This window comes from Osmerus mordax, chromosome 9 (genome assembly GCF_038355195.1).
Source record: "Osmerus mordax isolate fOsmMor3 chromosome 9, fOsmMor3.pri, whole genome shotgun sequence".
NCBI lineage: Eukaryota > Metazoa > Chordata > Actinopteri > Osmeriformes > Osmeridae > Osmerus > Osmerus mordax.
The window spans coordinates 8,136,483-8,158,314 of NC_090058.1; the positions used below are offsets into that span (position 1 = coordinate 8,136,483).

Below are 21,832 nucleotides of genomic sequence, written 5' to 3' on the forward strand. Positions count from 1 at the left end.
AACTAGAGCTGATTCTGAGGATGGTAAACTCTCCAGGTCAAATGATATTGGACTAGGCGGGGTTATTGTGATGACTGGTTCGTGAGCTGCAGTATATTCCGGGTATTCAATGATAGGGTGTTGTGGTACTGGACAATCAGGGTACTCCAATGTTGGGCTTTGTTCAACTGGATGTTCAGGAAACGCAGGCTCTGGCACCTCAGGCAAATTATCTAACTCATTAGTAGAGTCAAAACCAGCTGATTCTAATGATTCTAGTGGAGACACAGTGATTGCATCTAGGGATGGTGGGGAAGGGCTCAGAGACATTGGGCCAGGTTGATAAGAGGCAACTGGGTCAAACAGCTCTGTGTCAGACAGATACTCATTCGACAGATCCATAGGTTCTGGTTCTGGATCAAGAAAGACAGAATCAAGATCCTCCTGATCGAAGGAACTCAGAATGACCATGTCAAAGTGGACGAGATCTGAGGAGTATATAGAGGCTGCATCCAGTGGTTCTGGAAGGGGTGGCCACTCTGGTTCCAGAGAATCTGGGGCAGTGGTGTCGGGGATCTCTGAGTAGGGAAATACTGAATCTGGTGGACATGTAATTGGGGACTGTGAGGATACTGGATCTGGAAGGGTGTCTGTGTACTCTGACACTATCACAGCCGGAATTAAAGTACCTACATCTAGCATTCTGATGTCACTTGGGCAGGTCGTGACTGGGTCTTCAAATGACAGGTCAGGTGAACCAATGCTAGTATCATACAATGGTTCTATGTCAGATTCAGTTTTGTTTGTACTGCCTGCAAAAGGTGCATCTGGATTAGACGATTCAGCAACTAGATCTACATGGACTGGGTCTGACAGGCACACAGTGGGTGGGTCTTGAGAGACTGGATCTTGGCCACACACAGTGACAGGGTCTTGTGATTCCGAATCTGATGGGTACATTTCATCTTCAGATTCTTGTGGTGGGGACACAGTAACAACAGGAACTGGAAATGGCAGATGCATCTTACTTTGCTTCACAGGCTCTGTAGAGTATGGCGCCGTCATAACACTTAAGTGAGGTCGCTCTATATCTACAAGTCTCTCATTACCTGAGTCTACAAACTCTGGATCAAGAGAGAACAAAGTGGTTGGGTCAAACATTTCTGAATCAAGAGGGCTACTAGTGTCAGGCTCCATGGACTGGGAATCTGAGAGTACTAATGTAAATGCATCAGGATATTCCTGGTGGTTCCTGGAGGTGCTAAACATGCTCATGTCACTTGTGTCTAATGGGTAAACTGTGGATGAGTCTATTGACACTCGTTTTGGCTGACCCCTGACAACTGTGTTCATTGGTTCTGGTTGACCAATGACAACTGTGTCCACTGGCTCTGGTTTAACCCTGACAACTGGGTCCATTGGCTCTGAGCGCACCCTGACGACAGTGTCCACTGGTTTTTGCTGGACCCTCGTCACTGGTTCTATTGGATCCAGAGAGATTGGAATAGCACTTTCCACAAACATAGAATGTGGGCGTGTTAGAATACTTGGGTCCATCGAGAGTTGTTTGGGCAGGCGCCGAAGAGCTCGTCTGTTCCTCTCTTGTTCCTCTGTTTCCTCTGGACACATGACGGCTGCGTCGGCCGTGCTCTGTCGGACAAGCCCCTTGCTCCTCGCCTGGGTTCCCACAGACACTTTAGCCACGTGGGCTTTTCGTCCAGTCTCCCTTGCCCCTCCGGGATCCCTAGCTGCCCCAGGATCCCTTACTTCCCCGGCTCCCCCAACAGCTCCTGCCCCTCCAGCTGCTCCACTGGCCCCCTGGGGCGACCAGGTGTTGTAGTGCTGTGTGAAAGAGTTGAAGTTACTGTTGAAGGCCCTGAGCTCAGTGCAAAGATCTCTTCTGAGCTCTGCTAGCTCACGTCGCATGGCTGAGACCTCCTCCTTCCACTGCATACTAATGGCAGCTGCCAGGGTGGCTGACTCCTTAATGCTAGCTTGGATGGCTTTGGGGGAAGGCCGATCTGCTGACTGAATATTCGGTTTGGGCGTCCTGAAGAGGCTGGGAGATACAGGGGGTCCGGAGAGGGACTTGGCTGTTGCACCAATACTGTCTTGGCGGTAAAGTCTGTCTCTTCTGATGGGACAGCCTAAATCATCATGAGCCAAGGGGACAGTGTCTGCCAACTCTTCACGTACACTGGCCCGGCCAGGCAATCTAGTGCCTTGCTGCACATAATTTCCCTCTGGAAGACAAATGTGAATATGTGCATGTAAGGCTGCAGGTGTGAGCAGCTGGAGGAAATGTGCTATTCTTATCCACAAAGCACGAACACCAAGTCATGCACTTTTGTATGAGTCAAAATAAGAGGACGCAAGATGTGAATTTGGTTAAAATGGCTACCAGTGTTTAACCACATTACTTAATTATCATGTTCATAAACATTTTGGATAGCACATGCTGTTCACAAAGAACATTTGATAACGTTTCTGTTGGGAAATGTATTTTTGTTGACCCGCATTAAAATGAACATACTCCCATTTTGACTCATTTTGTAATTACGGTTTACACTGCCTTCTCAATTTAAAATCATGCATGCTTTAAATCTTTTCACTGCACAAAGTGGAGAAGCCCTATCTTACAAACACATCACAGAGGGGACGTTTTTACAGGCAAAGTAGGTGTAAGAGACAAACCTCATATTACTTGTAGAAAGTTTTTTTACTTTGAGATACTTTTGAAAGATTTCAGCATGTTACACACATGTTCTTTGTGCAATGAAAAGAGGCAAAGATGAGCAAAGCTTCCAAACCTGTCTACATTAATCAGGAAGTACCGTATGAACCCTATTGAACATGTGAGGTCCAGTATAGCGCATCTATCTCAGGTGTGATAGCACCAAGTGTCCAAGTAACCCCGCCAAAACAGAGGGAATCGAGAAAGCAGTGTAAACAACTATAATAATAATAATAATTAAAATATATGTATATTAGCACAAATCTCCAGATGGCCACACCTTCTAACCGTCCCTAGTAAGATAAACTCAAACAGATTGGTGGTTTTATGAATCTTCTGTAGGGAGACTAGGAATCCACTTGGGCTTGCTTCCAGAATACTTCCACTTGTTCTTCCTTCATGGTTCCCGTAATAATCTTCAGTTGGACCTGTCCATGGTGAATCCAGTAACCATTGTGAGAATATTTCACATAAACAAAGACCAGTCGCGACTCACAGTGCACAACCCGGGATACCAGCAATTTCCTATTCACTCACTGACCTAAGAGGACAGTATTTTAAATACACTGCTTAACATATGTATATAAATATATTTGTAAATCAGTGTTACATTCAAAACTTATTTTACACAACATAAATAAACATTGATGTCCAGACAAAACAATCTGTTAATGTAACTTTTGTGTCTGTGATGGATGCCTTTGTGATTTGTATCCTCAGACACAACAATGTGTGGTAACTGACTTGAAGAATCTGTGGGAGGAAAACCTCAAAGCCAGAGAATGTGGTGCAAATAAGGCATACCCATGTCTAAGTGCATGAAGAGAAATATTTTGTCTGGAAAACCTGTGATTGTGTGATCATCAATCTTGCTACATAGGATACTTCTCAGCCAAGGTATCAGACCAGAACGCTCCGCTCTGTATCATCTGTGGCATCATGACACAAAGTAACGGATCCAAATCAAAGACGAAATGCAGTTGCTACCTAATTCTACAAAGGTCTGATGAGACTTTTGAATGTTTTCAATGTCCCTGCAGCATCATTTCAATAGGGTTCATAGCTTTACTTTCTGATGCGTCCAATGAATGAGCAGATGAAGCGTTGTATTGTAAATGCAGTACGGTGAATAGGCTCAACTCACAAACTGTACAGTCATAATATCAACAGCGATGAAACAAGAAAACATGGTCCATGCAAAAGTAGTCGCAGTTTCGTGAAGCATGTCACAGGCATATCACAACATATACCAAGTTTGTATGTTAATTAAATAATTTTCCTAATATGAACTTTTATGCAGTCAGGAGAGGACTGCATATCTTGTCATAGAGCTCAAAAGGTACTGTTTAAGTGTCCACAAATATGCATAACTGTTTGTATCACCTCTAGCCTTACCTGTAGAGGACCTGATGGTGGATGTGACAGTGGAGGAGGCCATGGAAGGTATGCAGTCGTCGTCCTGGGAGTACCCAGCCTGGATGGCCCGCAGGTAGCTGTGGCTTCTGGTCCTAAAGCAGCCAGGCAGGTCCAAGGCTTCCATAGCCTGGGACTCCACCTCGCTGAACACCGACTCACACACAGATTCAAACTGACCATTCATCTCCGTCTCGCTGACCTGTGAGGAATATGAAGGAGTTATAGATTCTCCCCTCTCAATGTACTATGGGACATTTATGCTTGCTTTTTAGAATGAATTTGTTGGCATTATTGAGATTGTCGTATGTAGTTAAATTGTAAATATATATGGAAACAAAATTTAATTACAGTATGTGGCCTCTCATTACGTGAACAGGAAAATGTTTCCATTTGCAAACGCAGCACACAGCTGAAAAACGAAATGCTCATTGTGCAACGTTCATATTCATCTGCTGAAAACCTGTCTATCCATAACCACATAGGAGGGGAGAGATAGATAAAATCAAGGTCAGTCTGTATGATGACAAACTCAATGAGCTGTCCCTCCTTGAATCTCCTGCAAGACTGTGCTTCTTGACTTTTACAGAACTATTATTTGGCTTACATTCAGAATTATCCTTAGATTTCCATCTTACGATTCAGAGATACCAATTCAGTCAAGTTGAAATGGGTCGATGCCTATCTCCCCCTTCCCATTTGGCAATCTTAAGAATCGGAGATAACAATCCTGTTCTATCGCAAGATGTATTATCTGGTAATGACCTCGGCAAGGTGCCGTGGAGGCAAAGATAGAGATAGGGAATTAGGGGGGAGTGAGGTTGAGCTTTTAAGACACAGGACAAGTCAATAAACCCCTGTTTAAGAGTAAGATTTAGATCACAAAATGGATTCAATCTCATTTTGTGCACATGAAAACATGTTCATGGCTCAAATGCAGCAGTGAGATGTAATCTTGAGTATCTCACCTACTTGGCTGGCGCCTTGTGTCTGTGTGCATGCGGGTATGTGTATATATGCACAGTATTTGTACTGTGTGTGTGTAAACTCAGAAGTGGTTCATTAATTCCCTAATTTAATAATTCATCACAGAATCATCAAACAAACAGCAAAACAAACTCACCTGGCTAACTTGGCTTACACAGCTAGCCTGACTGAGCGTGCTGACAGCCCGCATGTAGCTCTGGTTCCTTGAGCGAAACTGGGGTGCTTGGGAGTTGTAGTTTGTGGCGGGTTCCAGAGCCATGCTGGGGTGCATATCTCTGGTGGCTTGCAAGTGGTAGCTCTGACTAAACATATAGAGAGAGAAAGAACGAGAGTTATATATGTATTTATATATATATATATATATAGAGAGAGAGAAACAAAATGAGAGATATATATATATAAAGAGAGAAGGAAAGAGAAAAACAGAAAACAGAGAAAGAGAAACAAAAATTGAGAGAAAAATAAATTTGATGTGCAGAGAAGAGCTGGTAGTAGGGAGACTATAATCAAGACGCTGTAAGAAAGGGCTTAGTCATTTCTATCAAATTAAATTTGGCTGATAAACAACTAAATTGTTAACTGACCACAGATATTACAAAGAGACAAACACAATTATGTTTTAGTAGCACCACCAGGCACACTTTTGGAAACCTGAACTTCTATGTGAGACTGATTATGACATTTTTTCCCTTAAGAGGACATTTTTGTTTTTCTTTCCACTAAATCATTGCTGTGTTCAACAGCATCCTCAAAATGGTAATTCGATTTGCTATTGTGCTGAAGCATCTAATCAATGCTTGGAAATGAGGGAAATGCAAATAAGGAGCTAGTTAGAAGGCAAGCATTTCTGAAACAGCATCGGACTGTCAGCCCGGTCAATTAAATGTGCTGCCCCAGAAGGATAAGAGTGAAGTGGCTAATAGGTAGCTAGGCTTTAAATCTGCTTCAGTTTTTCAGGAAGGAAACATACAGAGGCAGAGACAGATGTGTGGAGTTCAAATGAATAATACTGAGAGAGCATTAGGAACACCTGAAAAGGTGAGTTCTTCTTCCATGTGCCTAATTCTAATGTCAGATCTGGATGAGTAACCATTTTTTTTGTTGTGACAAAAGCTGGCTTCTTCCATGATGTAAATGTCACTGTGATTAAAACTCTTTCTATCCGTCTTGTCAACGCCAGACCTAATGTTTTTTTTCCACAGGATTCATCACCAATAGCAATCATCCATGTAGAGAGAAACAAGATTGCCGGGCAAGATTCCATCCTAAAAGGAGAGTTAAAGATGGCTGGACAAGATTCAATCCTAAAATGAACGTCAGCAATGAGCTTGAAGATGACGGTAAAGTGCAGTGTCTGTAACAACAACTACATAATTTACCCAAGCACCAAACATGCCACTACTAAGGTAAGATCAAACCAACACTGGCTTCCACCTTGATGGTAATTCAAGGTATGATTCCGATTGGACAATGGTTTTCAAGACTCCAACAGCAGAATGGCTTGTGGTAAGTCAGCCTCGTCCTATATATTTGGTTTAATGGTGCCATAAGGGTTGGCAGAGTGGCGAGATTGCCCCGTCTGACCTCTCATTGACTGGCCTGAGTGTTTGCTCTATGAGGTGTTCTTATTGAGTCTGTCAGCAGGGCTCCGTGCCAGCTGGCCTGCAACTCTGACCACTGCAAGATGGCAGAGGCAAAAAGCCTGTCCAGGAAGTTAGGAGCCTACGTGCTTGTATTCACCTTAAGTCTGCAGCAAAATTGGTGATGTAGTTACGCACGTCACTGTTCATTTTATCCAAACGGTAAAAGCTGTGGGTAGAGAGAGAAAGACACGGGGGTTACTGAGTCTTCTGGTAAGGGATAGGCGGGGTGGGGTGGAAGTGAACGTGTCAGATACCACTGCACACCACTATGGGTTCTGATCTGTATGGGTTTTGGGGTCGGGTTGCAGAGGGCTTTCAATGTTTGCTTGAGGTGTAGAGTACACCAGCACCGCAAGGGCTGCAAACATTCAGGTGACACTTTTCAGGACAAGATGGCAATTGGAAACTAACTTATGGAGTGTGGAAATGTTTCAGTTGTTAGTTGATAGTAGTGCTTGGACATGAACGAGTCACCTCATGATATTGCCAATGACAGAAACAAGACATAATGTAATGGAAGGATCAATCAATTTATGTATTTCATAGAGACATATGAATTCAGAAAAAATGCCAAGTCCAAAAAAGACAACCATAAGTTACTATACTGTACGTAAAAGTAGCAACCAAACTCCTCAAACAACCACATTTTAAAGCAAAATATTTGTTAAAATCAAACAAAACCGCGGACATAAATTTGACCTTAACTTGTAGTTTAATGTAATGTAACTTTGCAGTGTGACAAATGAAAAACATCCCTTGAAAGCACACAGGCTGAGGTATAACATGAGCATTCTTTTACCCATCTCCGCTGTATGGAGATATCTATAATAGGTGGTTGAGTTGATGGAAGCTGCTCCATAAAAGAGATTTGCCCTTTATCAATTCTACCCAGGCACATTTGGCTGTAATGTCTCTTAACGGGTGCTAATGCACTTCCATTGTCATCAAATATTAAACTATGCAAAGATGGAAATCTAGGACTTTTTCCCTCTTTGGTCTTTTCATGTTGCTAGTGAATGGGGACGCTTGTATTATTTCAGCGGTTAAACAAAGGTCTACAGAGACAAAGCCACAGTACCGAGCTCTATGAACATAGAGGGAGCGAGATAATTCATATTTCATGGTATATGTTGAGTGGCTAATGAAGGGTGCTAAGAGAAAGCAACATAGAAAGGGAGAGAAAGAAAGGAGCCAGAAAAAGGAAGGGGAGAGAGAGAAAGAAAGAGAAGAAGAGAAAGAGAGTTGGTTATACTGTAAGCAGAAAATAAACTCTAAATCCCAGGATGGTAGTCTATTGGACTTATGGGAAATCTATGGGCTAGACTATAACCAGGAAGTCAGCGGAAATGTAACTCAGAAAACAGAGCAGACTCCAAACCCTCAGAGGATAATTATGTTCTTGAATGTTTTTGGCAATAGAATAGAAGATAATGTGCAGTGAAGTTCAAATTTGACTTACAGTAGTAAAGATAGGACATCACTATATGATGCACAGGACAGTATGACATTTGTCCAATATGCATTCCACAAATAAAGCTACTATATATGCTATTAGATGGCCATAAGATCAATGACTCTACTGCACTAGAAGTATAGAGACCTATGATGATCACAGGGAAACACAATACAGAATTGAGAAGTAGGCTTCTATATACATTGGTAAAGATGTTTTCCTTTGGAGCCAAACCAATAAATCAATAGGTACTGTGTGCAGCATACATCCTGCAAGGCAACAAATCATTTCCTGGTATTTCAAGCTGACCTTGAGATTTGAGGAGCAAATATTCATATGCACTGTAATCTGAATGAGTAATACCCTTATGTCAGGAATAAATGATGTCTCATATGTGCTAATTCTGATTAATTACAACTGCTACTCAAAAGGGTAATCACAGTTTGAAGTTATTTTAAAACTGCCCAAAATAGCCAGGAATGATTGGCTTGTCTTGCAAAGTCTTTGCCCCATACCTAATGAGAAGGAAGCCATTAAAGAGATTGCTTGTGTGTGTGTGTGCTTGTGTATGCACGTGTGTGTGCGCGTGTGTGCATGTGTTTTGACCTGTTATCAAACCCTCCACCGATATCAGACACTACTTATTATGCCTGATTGACTCATTAACTTGCCTCGCTGTGTGCTAACACCTGATGTTGCCACTTCTTATCATCATTACTACATGCACTGAACAAGTTCGGCAGGTCCTTTGTATGCAGAGAAATTCAATATAAATTCCATTTATCTTAGTGTTCGCCCGAGAGTTTATGAAGGACCCCGGGGACTATAAAGTGCGTCGGACATTACAGATCCCAATAATTATTAATTAAAATGATCATTAACTTTGAGCCCCTCTTCGTGAGTGGGGTGTGTTTCGAAAGGGGGGGCAAAGGGCCATGGGAAGACATGGGACACGGATACATTCTTTATTGGCGTGAAGAAGGGAGCGCCAGGCCCTGTCAGCGAGCGAGCTAGAGAGAGGGCTGATAGAAGAGTGAAGGGATGTTCCCACTGTCACACCGTCATCCTCAGGAAGCACTGCTGTCAGATTGACACGCCGCCACTGTTCCGTGGCCCCGGAGGGATATCACATTTCTACAAGTAGAGGGGTAACATCCAGCCTGCCCCCCCCCTCCACCACCACCTCCCTCAAATCCAATCCAATTCCATCCCGTTGAGCACTGTGAGCCAGGGTGTGATGAGGGAGTTCTCGTGTCGGTTGCCTCTCAGCAGCAGCGCCACTCGTGAAAGAAGACCCATACAGAGGAATCATCTCTGTAATTTGAGCTCTAAACCAATGAGAGATGGGAGATTGAGACACTGAATTGGCCCAAAAAGTATGTAGCAATATTATTATAAACATGTTTCAATTGTTTTCATTCAAAACAGTACGATTTCCGAGACGCACCCGATGTACTGCTAGGCTGCACGTATATTTAAAAATGTCACTTTAAACAGTGTTAAAAGAACAGTGAGAATATGCTGGGATGTTTCCAAGGGGACTGCAAGAGGACAATGTACAAACGCAAAGGGAGAGACAAGTCTTTGAAACCTTAAGAAAGGAGGTGTGAATGAAAATTATCCAGTGCAAGCAACCTCAGCCTGGACTGAAACAGGTACCCAAACACCACAATAATGACTCCCTAGTGGGTTAACCACCTCTGTGCACAATGCAGTGCAACAGCAGCTCAGCCCTGTCATCGATGGCTGTAGCTGTCAATAGACTCCCAGTCAGGCCACACCAAAAGTCAATATGTGCCATTCAGTATGGACAGCAGGATATCAGCCTAACTGCTCCCAGATACATTGTGTAGAGTGGAGTTCTGACTTCCACAATCGCTGCATCTGCATGGAATCATTTTTAACGAGACTAACAAGGTTTGGAGTTCTGTCCTCTACACTCCAGACAGTTGTGGCAGAAGAAATCACAAGGTTACAACTGAGTGCTCATTGGGCTAATCAAATGGTTCTGTCTAAATGAAGTGCACTCACAAGATACATTCACACTTTACTCTGCCCTTATGACCTGCAATAATCCTATGAATTAATCAGTATTTTTCAACAATTCTTTAGTGTAGAACACAGTGCTCCAGCATAGTGTGAGAATTTAATCAGCTAATCAACACCACACTGTCACTTGCAACAAAAAAAAGAGGAAAAAAAGAGAATGTTAACAGTATCCAAGAATAACCGCCAGTTGTAATTGTGAGGATGTGAGAGGGAGTCATCGGGGCCAGCTAAGCTGATGTGTTGAGTACTACAGCATTCTGTTCGTGTCGCCCGCTCTGGTACTATAGTACTGTTTCCATGAAAAGGCCTTGCAGTGCAAGAACGGTCGTTTCACATCCTGTCCGGAATGACAATGAGTGGAGCTCTGCGTTCCATCCAGAGATGGAGGAGGGAGGAACACATGATGGGACACAGGGAGGAGGGCTATCATGACTGAACCAGCAGGGGAAGGGGTCTCCATACTTGTAAAGAACACCACAGTTAAGACTGGGCTGGATCTGTACACAGTATGGATACAACACAGACCATCTCTATGGCTGAAACAACAACAGTGCTGAATGAACACATACAGTACTGTTTAAAAAACAGTTAATGTAGGAACCATTTGTTAAATAAATAATTATTCCAGCTACTTATGCTGTGCAATATTATCTATCTTCTATTTTGTTTTGAGTGACATTAACTTTGCAACGAGTGTGTCCATGTCAACAGCGTACACAAGGCCTGACCCCGTGGATTTATGTTTGGGATTATCGTTTTCATTTATGATAACAGTTGCCCCGATCCCTAAGGGAAGTGATTCGAAAGTGGGAGAGTTTGCTTGGAGGTTAAAACAAAAGAAAGGAAAACTCAACCAGTTTTACCACTATAGTTAATCATTTGATAGGTGTCCTGGTCACTCTCTACATCAAAAGTTAAATTTGATAAGTACTGTAGGTATTTGATAAGTACTGTAGGTATTTGATAAGTACTGTAGGTATTTGATAAGTACTGTAGGTAGAGCTACATATACATTTAGCAGACGCTCCTATCCAGAGCGACTTAGAGAAAATACAGGGACATTCCCCCAGAGGCAAGTAGGGTTAACTGCCTTGCCCAAGGACACAAAGTCATTTGGCACGGCCGGGGAATCGAACCGGCAACCTTCTTATTAATAGCACGATTCCCTGACCGCTCAGCCACCTGGCTCCCTATTACTAGCTATTTTGTCTTGACGTTGTGGTGTATGCAAGAATGTGCTTTTCAAGAACAGAGTACCTAAAGTGTAAAGAGGTCCACTCTTCTTCCCCAGTTACGCAGACAAAGCCTTCAGGTTTCGAAATGAAAATGAATGATATAAATACATAATGCTTTTCTACCTGGTCTATTATGAGCCTGCCAATAGCAGACGACAGCTGATGGAGGCCGCTACTCCGAGCTTACAGCCTAGGTCTACTCTGAGTCTACAGACTGGGTCGGTCAATGCACTGGAATAGCTGACACAGCAGCAAAGGAAGACAGGGAAAATAGATTATGTCCTGAAAGTATTGGTTTGAGAATACGTTTTTTCTTACAATACCACATTAATAAAATAGGCTCCAGAGTAATTACTGTTTTCATATTCCAGAGTGAACAAAGAACAAGTCCCTTTGAGGAGTAATGAAAGAAATGGTGCTTTATCGCAAGAGTGCTCCTTTCACAATTACACCGGACAAGACGGATCTGCCAAACACCATATAATGTTTTTATGTCTGACATAATACTTAAATTAAAAACTTTTTACAGATGAGAATAAAGCAGTGACTGTGGAGAGCAGCACATTCGCATATTCCCTGACACAATGAGGAATTATTTTTCAGTCTCAAAAGAAAATATTCAAACCATTTAGACTGACAGTAACCGGGGGCAACAGCGTTCTCACCGAGGTCCACCTCTGAGTTACGTTTTTAATGACAACACCGTCATGCCAATGTAAAGCTGTTAATAGCTTGTCACATAAATTGATGAGAATATGAATGATGAGTGCTGCAGGGGTGGGGGATCTGAGGTGACAAGAAAATGAGGGAAACATTGACATGAACATATGGAGCCATAGACCGAGTCACAAATAGACAATTAGTAAAACATACGATGGTAAAGGGAAAGAGTGAGGGCCACTGGGGAATTTTTACAGGGCTGCAATAATTAATGAGTAACTTAGGTGGAAAGGGTGCCATTCTATCCCCCTTCCATCAATTTTCTCATACTGATATCTGCATACAGAAAGCTGGATGGCAACCCTTTAGCTCCTAACCATGATAATCCAATACAAAGATGAGACTCAGACAGCGATTGTAAATAGGAAAACAACTTTGTTATTAAATCCCCAGTTCTTCATATGTTCCACCATCATTGTTGTAGGTTCAAATGCTTCATCCCATCATTGAACTTATGTTGTGATATAATTCCATCTAAGTCTGATTTGTTCTAACGTCATGCTATTACCATCCTAATCTCCAATTATCTCTATAATTTCATTTTCCCTCTCTGCATCTGCTTCATGTCCCATGTAATCCTCTTATGATGATTTCTGCTGCTAAAAAGTTTATTTTATCGAGCATCTAATTCCTTGCATCGGTGGAAAGAGTCTCTAACAAGTCTGAATACATTCAAATCTATTTAGTGTAGACCTATTTATGGCATAAGAAATGATCATTTGAGGTTATGTTGCCATTGTCTACTGGGCATGCTGTAGTTGAGGCCCACCTATTTAAACTCACCAGTATAGGCAGAGGGTCACATTTTGACTATTCAAGACTATTCTGTTGCAAGGTTATTCAAACGATGCATTGAACAGAAACCATGTAGATATTTAGAGCATCTTTGCCCCTGCAAATTAGCAAAGTGAATGTCTGGTTATTTTATATTTACAATTCATTATGATTTTCTTTAGTATCCCTATGTGTAAGAAAGGTGATATACACATAAAAGTTATTGTTATTATAAAAAATGTTACCTCTGGGAGTCTAACACTTCTCTTGGTCGCTGGGCAATAGCCTTGACCAGGGCATCCGGCCGGATACTCTTCTGTGGGGAGGTCTTGGGACTGGAGTCAGACTCTCCGCTCTCCTCGTCGCCCATGGCTTTGACGTAGCTGCTGCTTCGCATCCTCCGACAGGGGATCTCGTCATCCTTGCCCCCCCCAGGGTAGCCCGCCCACTCATCCTGGGGCACCTAAGATGGACACACACAAAATAAACTGTAAACGAGTCTCAGTATATTATTTAGTTTATAGTGGAAACAATTCAGGGCAGCCCAACAGTTCTTGAAAGTTCTGGGTTTGATTCTCGGCCTTACATGTCCCTCACCTACTATAGTTTAGGAAAAGTTCTGCAGTGAGTGTGAAGAACATATTGGTTTAGGTTAAAGTTTATAGGGAGTATATTTTATATGATTGCATAGTAGTAGGGAGTGTAAAATATTTACACAATTTTCATCTATCATGTTTATTGGTCAAATGAAAATAGTAAATGAGATCAGAGAGTATTAAATAGAATGTGAAGCAATTTCCTCCCCAGTCTAAGTAAAAACGAGCTACCTAGGTAATGGCTGTACTGTAAATGCAGCCATAAAAAAGAAATACATGAAGTAAAAATATTTTATAAAAGCAATTGAGGGTTTCTGCACAACCATCATCCTAACCCATGAAACATTCCTTCTCCTCAGTCGCAAATCTACTCTGCTCACTATTCAATGTGACACCAGTGTCTGCAATGGCAGTGCAATTTCAGAGTGTTTGCATAAAATGACAGTGCATCAGGAGGGTACAAAAGCAGAGACTCCCTTGGATTTCTTGCCTCAGTGGCTGGTGGTAAACAAACCACAGCCCCACACCGAGGTAGGCTGACTGTACTGTCACAATGTTTACTGACCACCAAGCTGTCAAAGACCATGAACCAAACATCCATACTGATCAGGTGCAGTTAGCTAAAATGGCTTGGATTACCAGTGTGTGAAAATGCATGTTCTGAAACCTCTTGGCAAACTGAAGCTATGAGGTTACTATTTGATTTCACTGGCCGTACAGAAGTTTCAGAGTCCATTAAAGCTGTAGAGCAACTGCTCTGGTTTAATGAACTGATGAGGACAGTTCAAGCTTGTGAAGCTTGTTTCAATATCACAAGATCATTAAACACAAACGTTGACTATATCTCCTTCCTCTTCTTCCTGTCTTTCTTTCTCTCTCTCTCTCTCTCTCTCTCTCTCTCTCTCTCTCTCTCTCTCTCTCTCTCTCTCTCTCTCTCTCTCTCTCTCTCTCTCTCTCTCTCTCACTCTCTCACTCTCTCTCTCTCTCTCTCTCTCTCTCTCTCTCCCTTTCTTTAGTTAAAAAGTACAACAGAGTTCAATTACCAACACAGCAGCTGAAGCTGAGTCAGGGTATTTGCCTACAGTGCACACACAGTCACACACATACAAACACAGGCATGGACACAAACACACACGCACAGGGGTATAGGAGAACTCTTATTTAAAGTCCAGGGATAAATAATATATCAAGGATGTGTGAGAGTGTTTGTGGCATATGGATTACTATGTCCGTGTGTGTTTGTAAGTATGCATACACAGATAACCAAAACGCCTCATTCAAAACAATGTACATTTCAAACTCACTCACTTAATTACCCATCTATACTGTAGTCTAAAATGACACATCCCCACGCACACAGCTGTCCTATCCTTCTAATATCTTTGACATAACTCACTGGGGGAACATCCGCAACTGAAAGGGGTCTGTCACAATAAAAGCCATTAGAGAAAATGCATCACTGAGGGTACATGCTTGTCAACGTTTTCCTTTTGAACCGTCAAATCTGTCATTTAATTTCAAATGATTTTTCCTAAGTCACTCTGCGCTTGTATGGGTTAGTCAGCCAACCAGAGGAAATGTGAGAGAACTGCCTTTAGGACTTGGGCCGTGCACTCCTCATAAATATGACATTGTCAGTGATCATCAAACCCTACGTCGGTGTCGAAAGGTCGCCGCAAAGCATCATCCATCTGTCCTTTTAATACCCCAACTGTTACTGTAGGTTTCCCCCGTCACTGATGTGGTTTGTAAAATGGCTGAGTCAGACCACTGGGATGCTTGAGGAAAGATATGACATGCCTTTGGCCCAGCTATTGTTTGACCAATCACATTATGACAAAATACCTGATAGAGCTATGTGTGCAAAACTACATCATATTAGTATATGCAGTTGAATTTTCTTGTGAAACAAATTAATATTGTGGTCAGAACCTCCCAATTATCCACCCATTACTGTCATATCTTAGTAAACATGAGATGTTCAGCTTTGACGTAAATTCTACCACACACACACACACACACACACACACACACACACACACACACACACACACACACACACACACACACACACACACACACACACACACACACACACACACACACACACAGTCTAATCTGTGATTGTTACATTAACTCCAGTCAGGTCAAATGGCTTTAATAATTGATCAATTACACTTTCAATTTAAGAAATCCTTTGTGTACCACTTAGAGCTATGGATCAAAAAGCATCTCTCTTACGAACAGTATGAACAGTGGTTGGGTACAAATGACAAGCCAATGGGGCTCTGACACTGATGAATAGGTACTGTGTTGGATGATGGAAACCCGATGGGTCTGAAACCATTTATTTCAAAGATGTGATTACAGAGCAGAAATATTTTTGGAAGAGATACTTAGAAAGGCATATACGCACGTGTACGCTTCATACACACACGCACGCACACACGCGCAAACACACACATGCAACCACTTTTGTCAAGTCAATACACACAAACATACTTACACACAACACACAGACACACTACACAGACATATACACTGCCTTCTAAATGAAGTCGATGGGTTAATTAAGTCTTGGAGGGATTTGATATTTTTAGATGTCTAATTAATGAAGAAAACACCCGAGGACAGGTGCAAGCAGGTGGTGAGATATTTTTAATTTGGTTTTGCTGATAAACTAGATAGAGGATGTCCCATCTCCCTTGGAAGGTAGAACACAGGTCAGGCAGCAGTGTCTGTGTGTGTGTGTATTATTGTGTGTGTGCGCGTGCGTGCATGTTTGTGTGTGTGTGTGTGCATGTCGACTCCCCGGCATGTCGACTCCCCAGGGACAGAACAAGGCGATATGCATCATTAAAACCTACACAATTTATCATTATTGTCCAAACGTCTCCTGGTCACACCGAGCCTGGCTTCTTTAAATGTTATGTTTAAAGCAGAAAAGACTGTAGACCTATTCAGAACCATGTGCAGCTTCAAAACAATAACGATCTCCCATGCCCAGATAAAACATTATTTCTTATTAAAACAATCACCAAATATTATCTAGAGCTTTGGTTCCAAGTTTTCAAATTGTTTTCAAGTACTCAAATGGTTGGTGTAAACCCAGTATTTTTACAGTAGCTACAGTCTAAGGCTCTGCAGGTCCGATTCCCCTGCATGCTCATTCCCAGCCTTGATCCTTGGCCCCAGTAGGGATCCCCAGGGCCTGGACGTCTCTGCCGATGCCCCCCCGGGGTCCTTTTCATTGATTAACTCTGCAGCTCTCCTCCATCCTCAGATCCTCTCTCCAGCCAGAGAACAGACGTGAGTGTCCTTAAATAGGGACTCAGCCAGCAGAGGAGAGCAGGATTGCCCCTGCTTTAACAACTCAATCATTGATGATCCTGTCCCCCCGCTCCCACCTACAATTTCCTTCCCAGGAATTATGAACATATTCTGTATTACTTTCTGTCTATTTGTGTTTCAGAGAGCAGTTGTTATTTTCTCATTCGCTGACTCATTTTCTGTTTCTTTCATGCTGTCCCTCTGTTTCCTCCCCTTTAATTTGGTTCTTGTTCTTCTACGCTCTAGCTACATGCCGCTCCACTTTTACCCCTCCTCGCAATTTCCTCCTCAATCCCTCCATTCGCTCGTCCTCTTCATCTTCCACTCTCTTCCTAGATCTCTCTCCCTCTCTCTTTCTGCCTGGTTTCCTCACAGGGTGAGTTGTTCTCTCCTGTCGCTAGGTTGCCAGGCTCTGTTGTCAGGGCGATGATGGTTTGAGACTCTCTTCCAGCACCTTGGAGCATCACGAGCACAGAAAGGATCCTTCCTGTCTATCCTGAAGCACCGCTCCACAACAGCAATTCTCACCCGCCGACAGCAAATATACAGCAGGGAGCGGGGCTGGGAAGAGGAAGATGTACAATAGCAAGTACGTCTCATAGCCAGATCTGAACTGGGAGTGGTGTTACATGTCCCTCTAGCTAGTTACAGTACTCCCACTGCTTCCTAATCCCTGTGCTGGATATATTAAAGGCCTCTTCAAGGCCGTGTGAATCTGTGAAGTCCCAGGCTGTGTTCCCCGTGTCACCCTGTCCTTTCCCCTGAAAGAGGCTTGTACCCTGAAGGATGACAGATGAAGATGCAGATGGCATGTACAGTGTAGGACAGTGTAGAGCACACATCTTCTGCATCTCTAGGATGTGCCATAGGAGAGCCTCATGAACGGAACACCTGCACTTATTCTTTTATTTAACCCACTCCTAGTAGGATGACTGTCGGAGGCCTCATTGGTTTTGGAGGCCATCCAAAATACAGAACTCTCAGTTCACATCGAGTTCACTGCAGTTCTATAAAGATCCCAGTCATGTAGAAAAATCCCAGTGATAAAAAATGCCGATTTCTGTTCCATTCCAGCTTTCACATTCAATTCTTTGCATGTGAATGAAACCTGATCTTATTCAGCATGCCAGTTCTCCATAACCAGAGTAAGAGACCCCTTTGGGTCATCGTGCCGTCCAGCCTTGGAGACACAAACATCCCTGCCTCTGCATAACCGCACTTCCCTTAGTCTTTTAATCATATGGGCCTTCTCCCCTCAGAACAGCTTCCACAGAGTCCACACAGCCATTAATTGGCTTATTAAATCATGCTGCAGCACCCTATCAGCAAAACTATCAAAGTCTAATCCTCCACTTTGTTGTCTTTTGGGGAGGAAGAGAGAGAGTTGTGTTCACCGGGGGGAAAGCTGAATTAATGGAGGCCAAATGAGACTGGTAAGCCAGTGTTATTGTGTCGTGTTGTGACTGCCCAGAGTTAGATTGGGCAGAAGTAATGAGAGGGGTGTATCACTGTTAGTATAGGACCTGTTAAAGCAATGATTGGGTGGAGGGTGAGAGATAGAAAATTATAGAAAAAAGTGTAGGCAAAAGAGTAAGTGAGAGAGATATGGTGGGTTGAAAGCGATAGAAAAAAGAGGTATAGAAACTGAAGAAAAGTGAAACAAATGTGTGTTAGTGAGCTGATCATGTTAAACCCTGTATTCCTCTGTCCCTGTCACTACATCAAGCCTGCTGTCATCACCAAACAGGGCTAACGAGAACTTCAAAAGGTGTGTGTGTGTGACAGGTTAATTGAGACTAATTTGTGCAATCCGTCTGCCACAGACAGAGAGCAATGGCCCACACCACATATTATTCCCAACATTTGTCATGTTAGAAGACAAGCCAACATTACTCCATCACTGTCTTATGCCCTAGTCACCGATTGACACCCCCCCCCCCCCACACACACACACACACACACATTCATAAACACATGAGAGCACACTTCAATCCCACCAAACTGTCGCTGCTTTTTCACAGATTCACATGACCAAATCACCCAGTTGTTGAAAGCAAGGACACCTGCAAGGTGACTCTCATCATCAACCCATCTGGAGTGAGCACAAACATCCTCTTCATCCCCCCCTCCTACACACACATACACACACACACACACACACACCCTCTGAAGGCCTCGTCCTCTGTATTAGCCAGAGATGCTGCAACCACACCGACCAACAACAGGAAGTGAAAGCTTTCCAATGTGACCCATCGTTGGACTAATGTTCATCACTAACAACTCAATCCACCTGGCTGAATGCCTCCGTTGATGAACAGCATCAGGGCCAACATGGCCATCTTTTAGCTCCCCTCTGGGAGTGTGGAGTGTGTGTGTGTATTGGTGTATTTGTTTATACAGTTAGGTCCATAAATATTTGGACATTGACACAATTTTCATCATTTTGGCTCTGTATAACACCACAATGGATTTGAAATGAAACAATCAAGATGTGCTTTAAGTGCAGACTTTCAGCTTTAATTTCAGGGTATTTACATCCAAATCAGGTGAACGGTGTAGGAATTACAACACATTTGATATGTGGCCCCCCCCTTTTTAAGGGACCAAAAGTAATTGGACAATTGGCTGCTCAGCTGTTCCATGGCCAGGTGTATGTTATTCCCTCATGGGAGTTTGTTATTTCATTGACAAGGAGCAGATAAAAGGTCTAGAGTTCATTTCAAGTATGATATTTGTGTTTGGAATCTGTTGCTGTCAACTCTCAATATGAAGTCCAAAGAGCTGTCACCATCAGTGAAGCAAGCCATCGTTAGGCTGAAAAATCAAAACAAACCTATCAGAGAGATAGCAAAAACATTAGGTGTGGCCAAATCAACTGTTTGGTACATTCTTAAAAAGAAAGAACGCACTGGTGAGCTCAGCAACACCAAAAGACCCGGAAGACCACGGAAAACAACTGTGGTGGATGACAGAAGAATTCTTTCCCTGGTGAGGAAAAACCCCTTCACAACAGTTGGCCAGATCAAGAACACTCTCCAGGAGGTAGGCGTATCTGTGTCAAAGTCAACAATTAAGAGAAGACTTCACCAGAGTAAATACAGAGGGTTCACCACAAGATGTAAACCATTGGTGAGTCTCAAAAACAGGAAGACCAGATTAGAGTTTGCCAAAAAACATCTAAAAGACCCTGTACAGTTCTGGAACAACATCCTATGGACAGATGAGACCAAGATCAACTTGTACCAGAATGATGGGAAGAGAAGAGTATGGAGAATGGAAGGAACTGCTCATGATCCAAAGCATACCACCTCATCAGTGAAGCATGGTGGAGGTAGTGTTATGGCGTGGGCATGTATGGCTGCCAATGGAACTGGTTCCCTTGTATTTATCGATGATGTGACTGCTGACAAAAGCAGTAGGATGAATTCTGAAGTGTTTCGGGCAATATTATCTGCTCAGATTCAGCCAAATGCTTCAGAACTCATAGGACGGCGCTTCACAGTGCAGATGGACAATGACCCGAAGCATACTGCGAAAGCAACCAAAGAGTTTTTTAAGGCAAAGAAGTGGAATGTTCTGCAATGGCCAAGTCAATCACCTGACCTAAATCCAACTGAGCATGCATTTCACTTGCTAAAGACAAAACTGAAGGGAAAATGCCCCAAGAACAAGCAGGAACTGAAGACAGTTGCAGTAGAGGCCTGGCAGAGCATCACCAGGGACGAAACCCAGCGTCTGGTGATGTCTATGGGTTCCAGACTTCAGGCTGTCATTGACTGCAAAGGATTTTCAACCAAGTATTAAAAGTGACAATTAGATTTATGATTATGTTAGTTTGTCCAATTATTTTTGGTCCCTTAAAAAGGGGGGGGCCACATATAAAATGTGTTGTAATTCCTACACCGTTCACCTGATTTGGATAAAAATACCCTGAAATTAAATCTGAAAGTCTGCACTTAAAGCACATCTTGATTGTTTCATTTCAAATCCATTGTGGTGGTATACAGAGCCAAAACGATGAAAATTGTGTCAATGTCCAAATATTTATGGACCTAACTGTATGTGTGTGTGTGTGTGTGTCTACCGAGGCTCTCTGGGGTAGCTCAGTCTCAGGGAGCGGGCACGTCACACCCCTATGAGAGACGATGTGTCACCCTCCGCCGATCGGATTGATAACGCTCGGCTAAAAATAACCCTGCGGCAGAAAGCGGGCAGCTCTATTTTTAGAAGCGCCTGTTTATGCCGCTGTGGAGACGACACCGGACACAAAATGACCAAAGCGAGGCACATTAAAGTCAGATGTCATCAATGCCTCGGCGCGAGAGCTTTAGTGCACTTACCGCTAAGAAGATTAAAGGACGCCTTGTTTATTTGGGGCCTCATTTTCAGCCCTTTTAATGGTAAAGGTAGGGTCCAGCTGGTTTACCCCTTGATAGGGTTTAGATGCAATAAAGACATTTGGTGTGTCAGGGAGTAATATACTTCCCGTCTATTAACTTCCGACATTTAATAGATACAACCCATTCACAGCCTCTTGGGACTCTGTTTCAGTGAATAAAACAGCTCACTTCATTCTGGGTCCAGGCAGTTGGTTCCTCAATATTAGCATCATGTGGACCATACTTCAATGTACAATATATTATGGTGCAGATTGAAGAATTATGTTCATTATCTTCATGACTGTTACCAATATCCATGACTTGGCATTAATGCAGTGCCACTTTAAACTGAGCCTTCCTACAATGCACCCAAAAAACAATCATTGGCCAAGGGAAGCAGTAAGTAAGTAAGTAAATAAGTAAGCAGTAAGTAAGCAGTAAGTAAGCAGTAAGTAAGCAGTAAGTATCTTTGATTCAACTGTCGAGCACACACCAGAAAGTGACACCCCAGTGAGACCCTCCAGAACAGCAGGCTCAAAT

At 42.8% G+C, this 21,832-nt stretch overlaps 1 protein-coding gene across 1 annotated transcript in view; it reads right to left on the reverse strand.

Annotated features, from left to right (window-relative positions):
* The window catches only part of dlgap2a (discs, large (Drosophila) homolog-associated protein 2a), a 127,953-nt gene that overhangs the window by 18,722 nt on the left and 87,399 nt on the right, over positions 1-21,832 (reverse strand). Inside the window, exons 8-10 of the mRNA XM_067243296.1 lie at positions 13,233-13,450; positions 5,259-5,415; positions 4,109-4,328 (exon numbers count right to left, since the gene is read on the reverse strand). Coding sequence (XP_067099397.1) covers positions 4,109-4,328; positions 5,259-5,415; positions 13,233-13,450 — 595 coding nt within the window. The remainder of the gene's footprint in view (positions 1-4,108; positions 4,329-5,258; positions 5,416-13,232; positions 13,451-21,832) is intronic.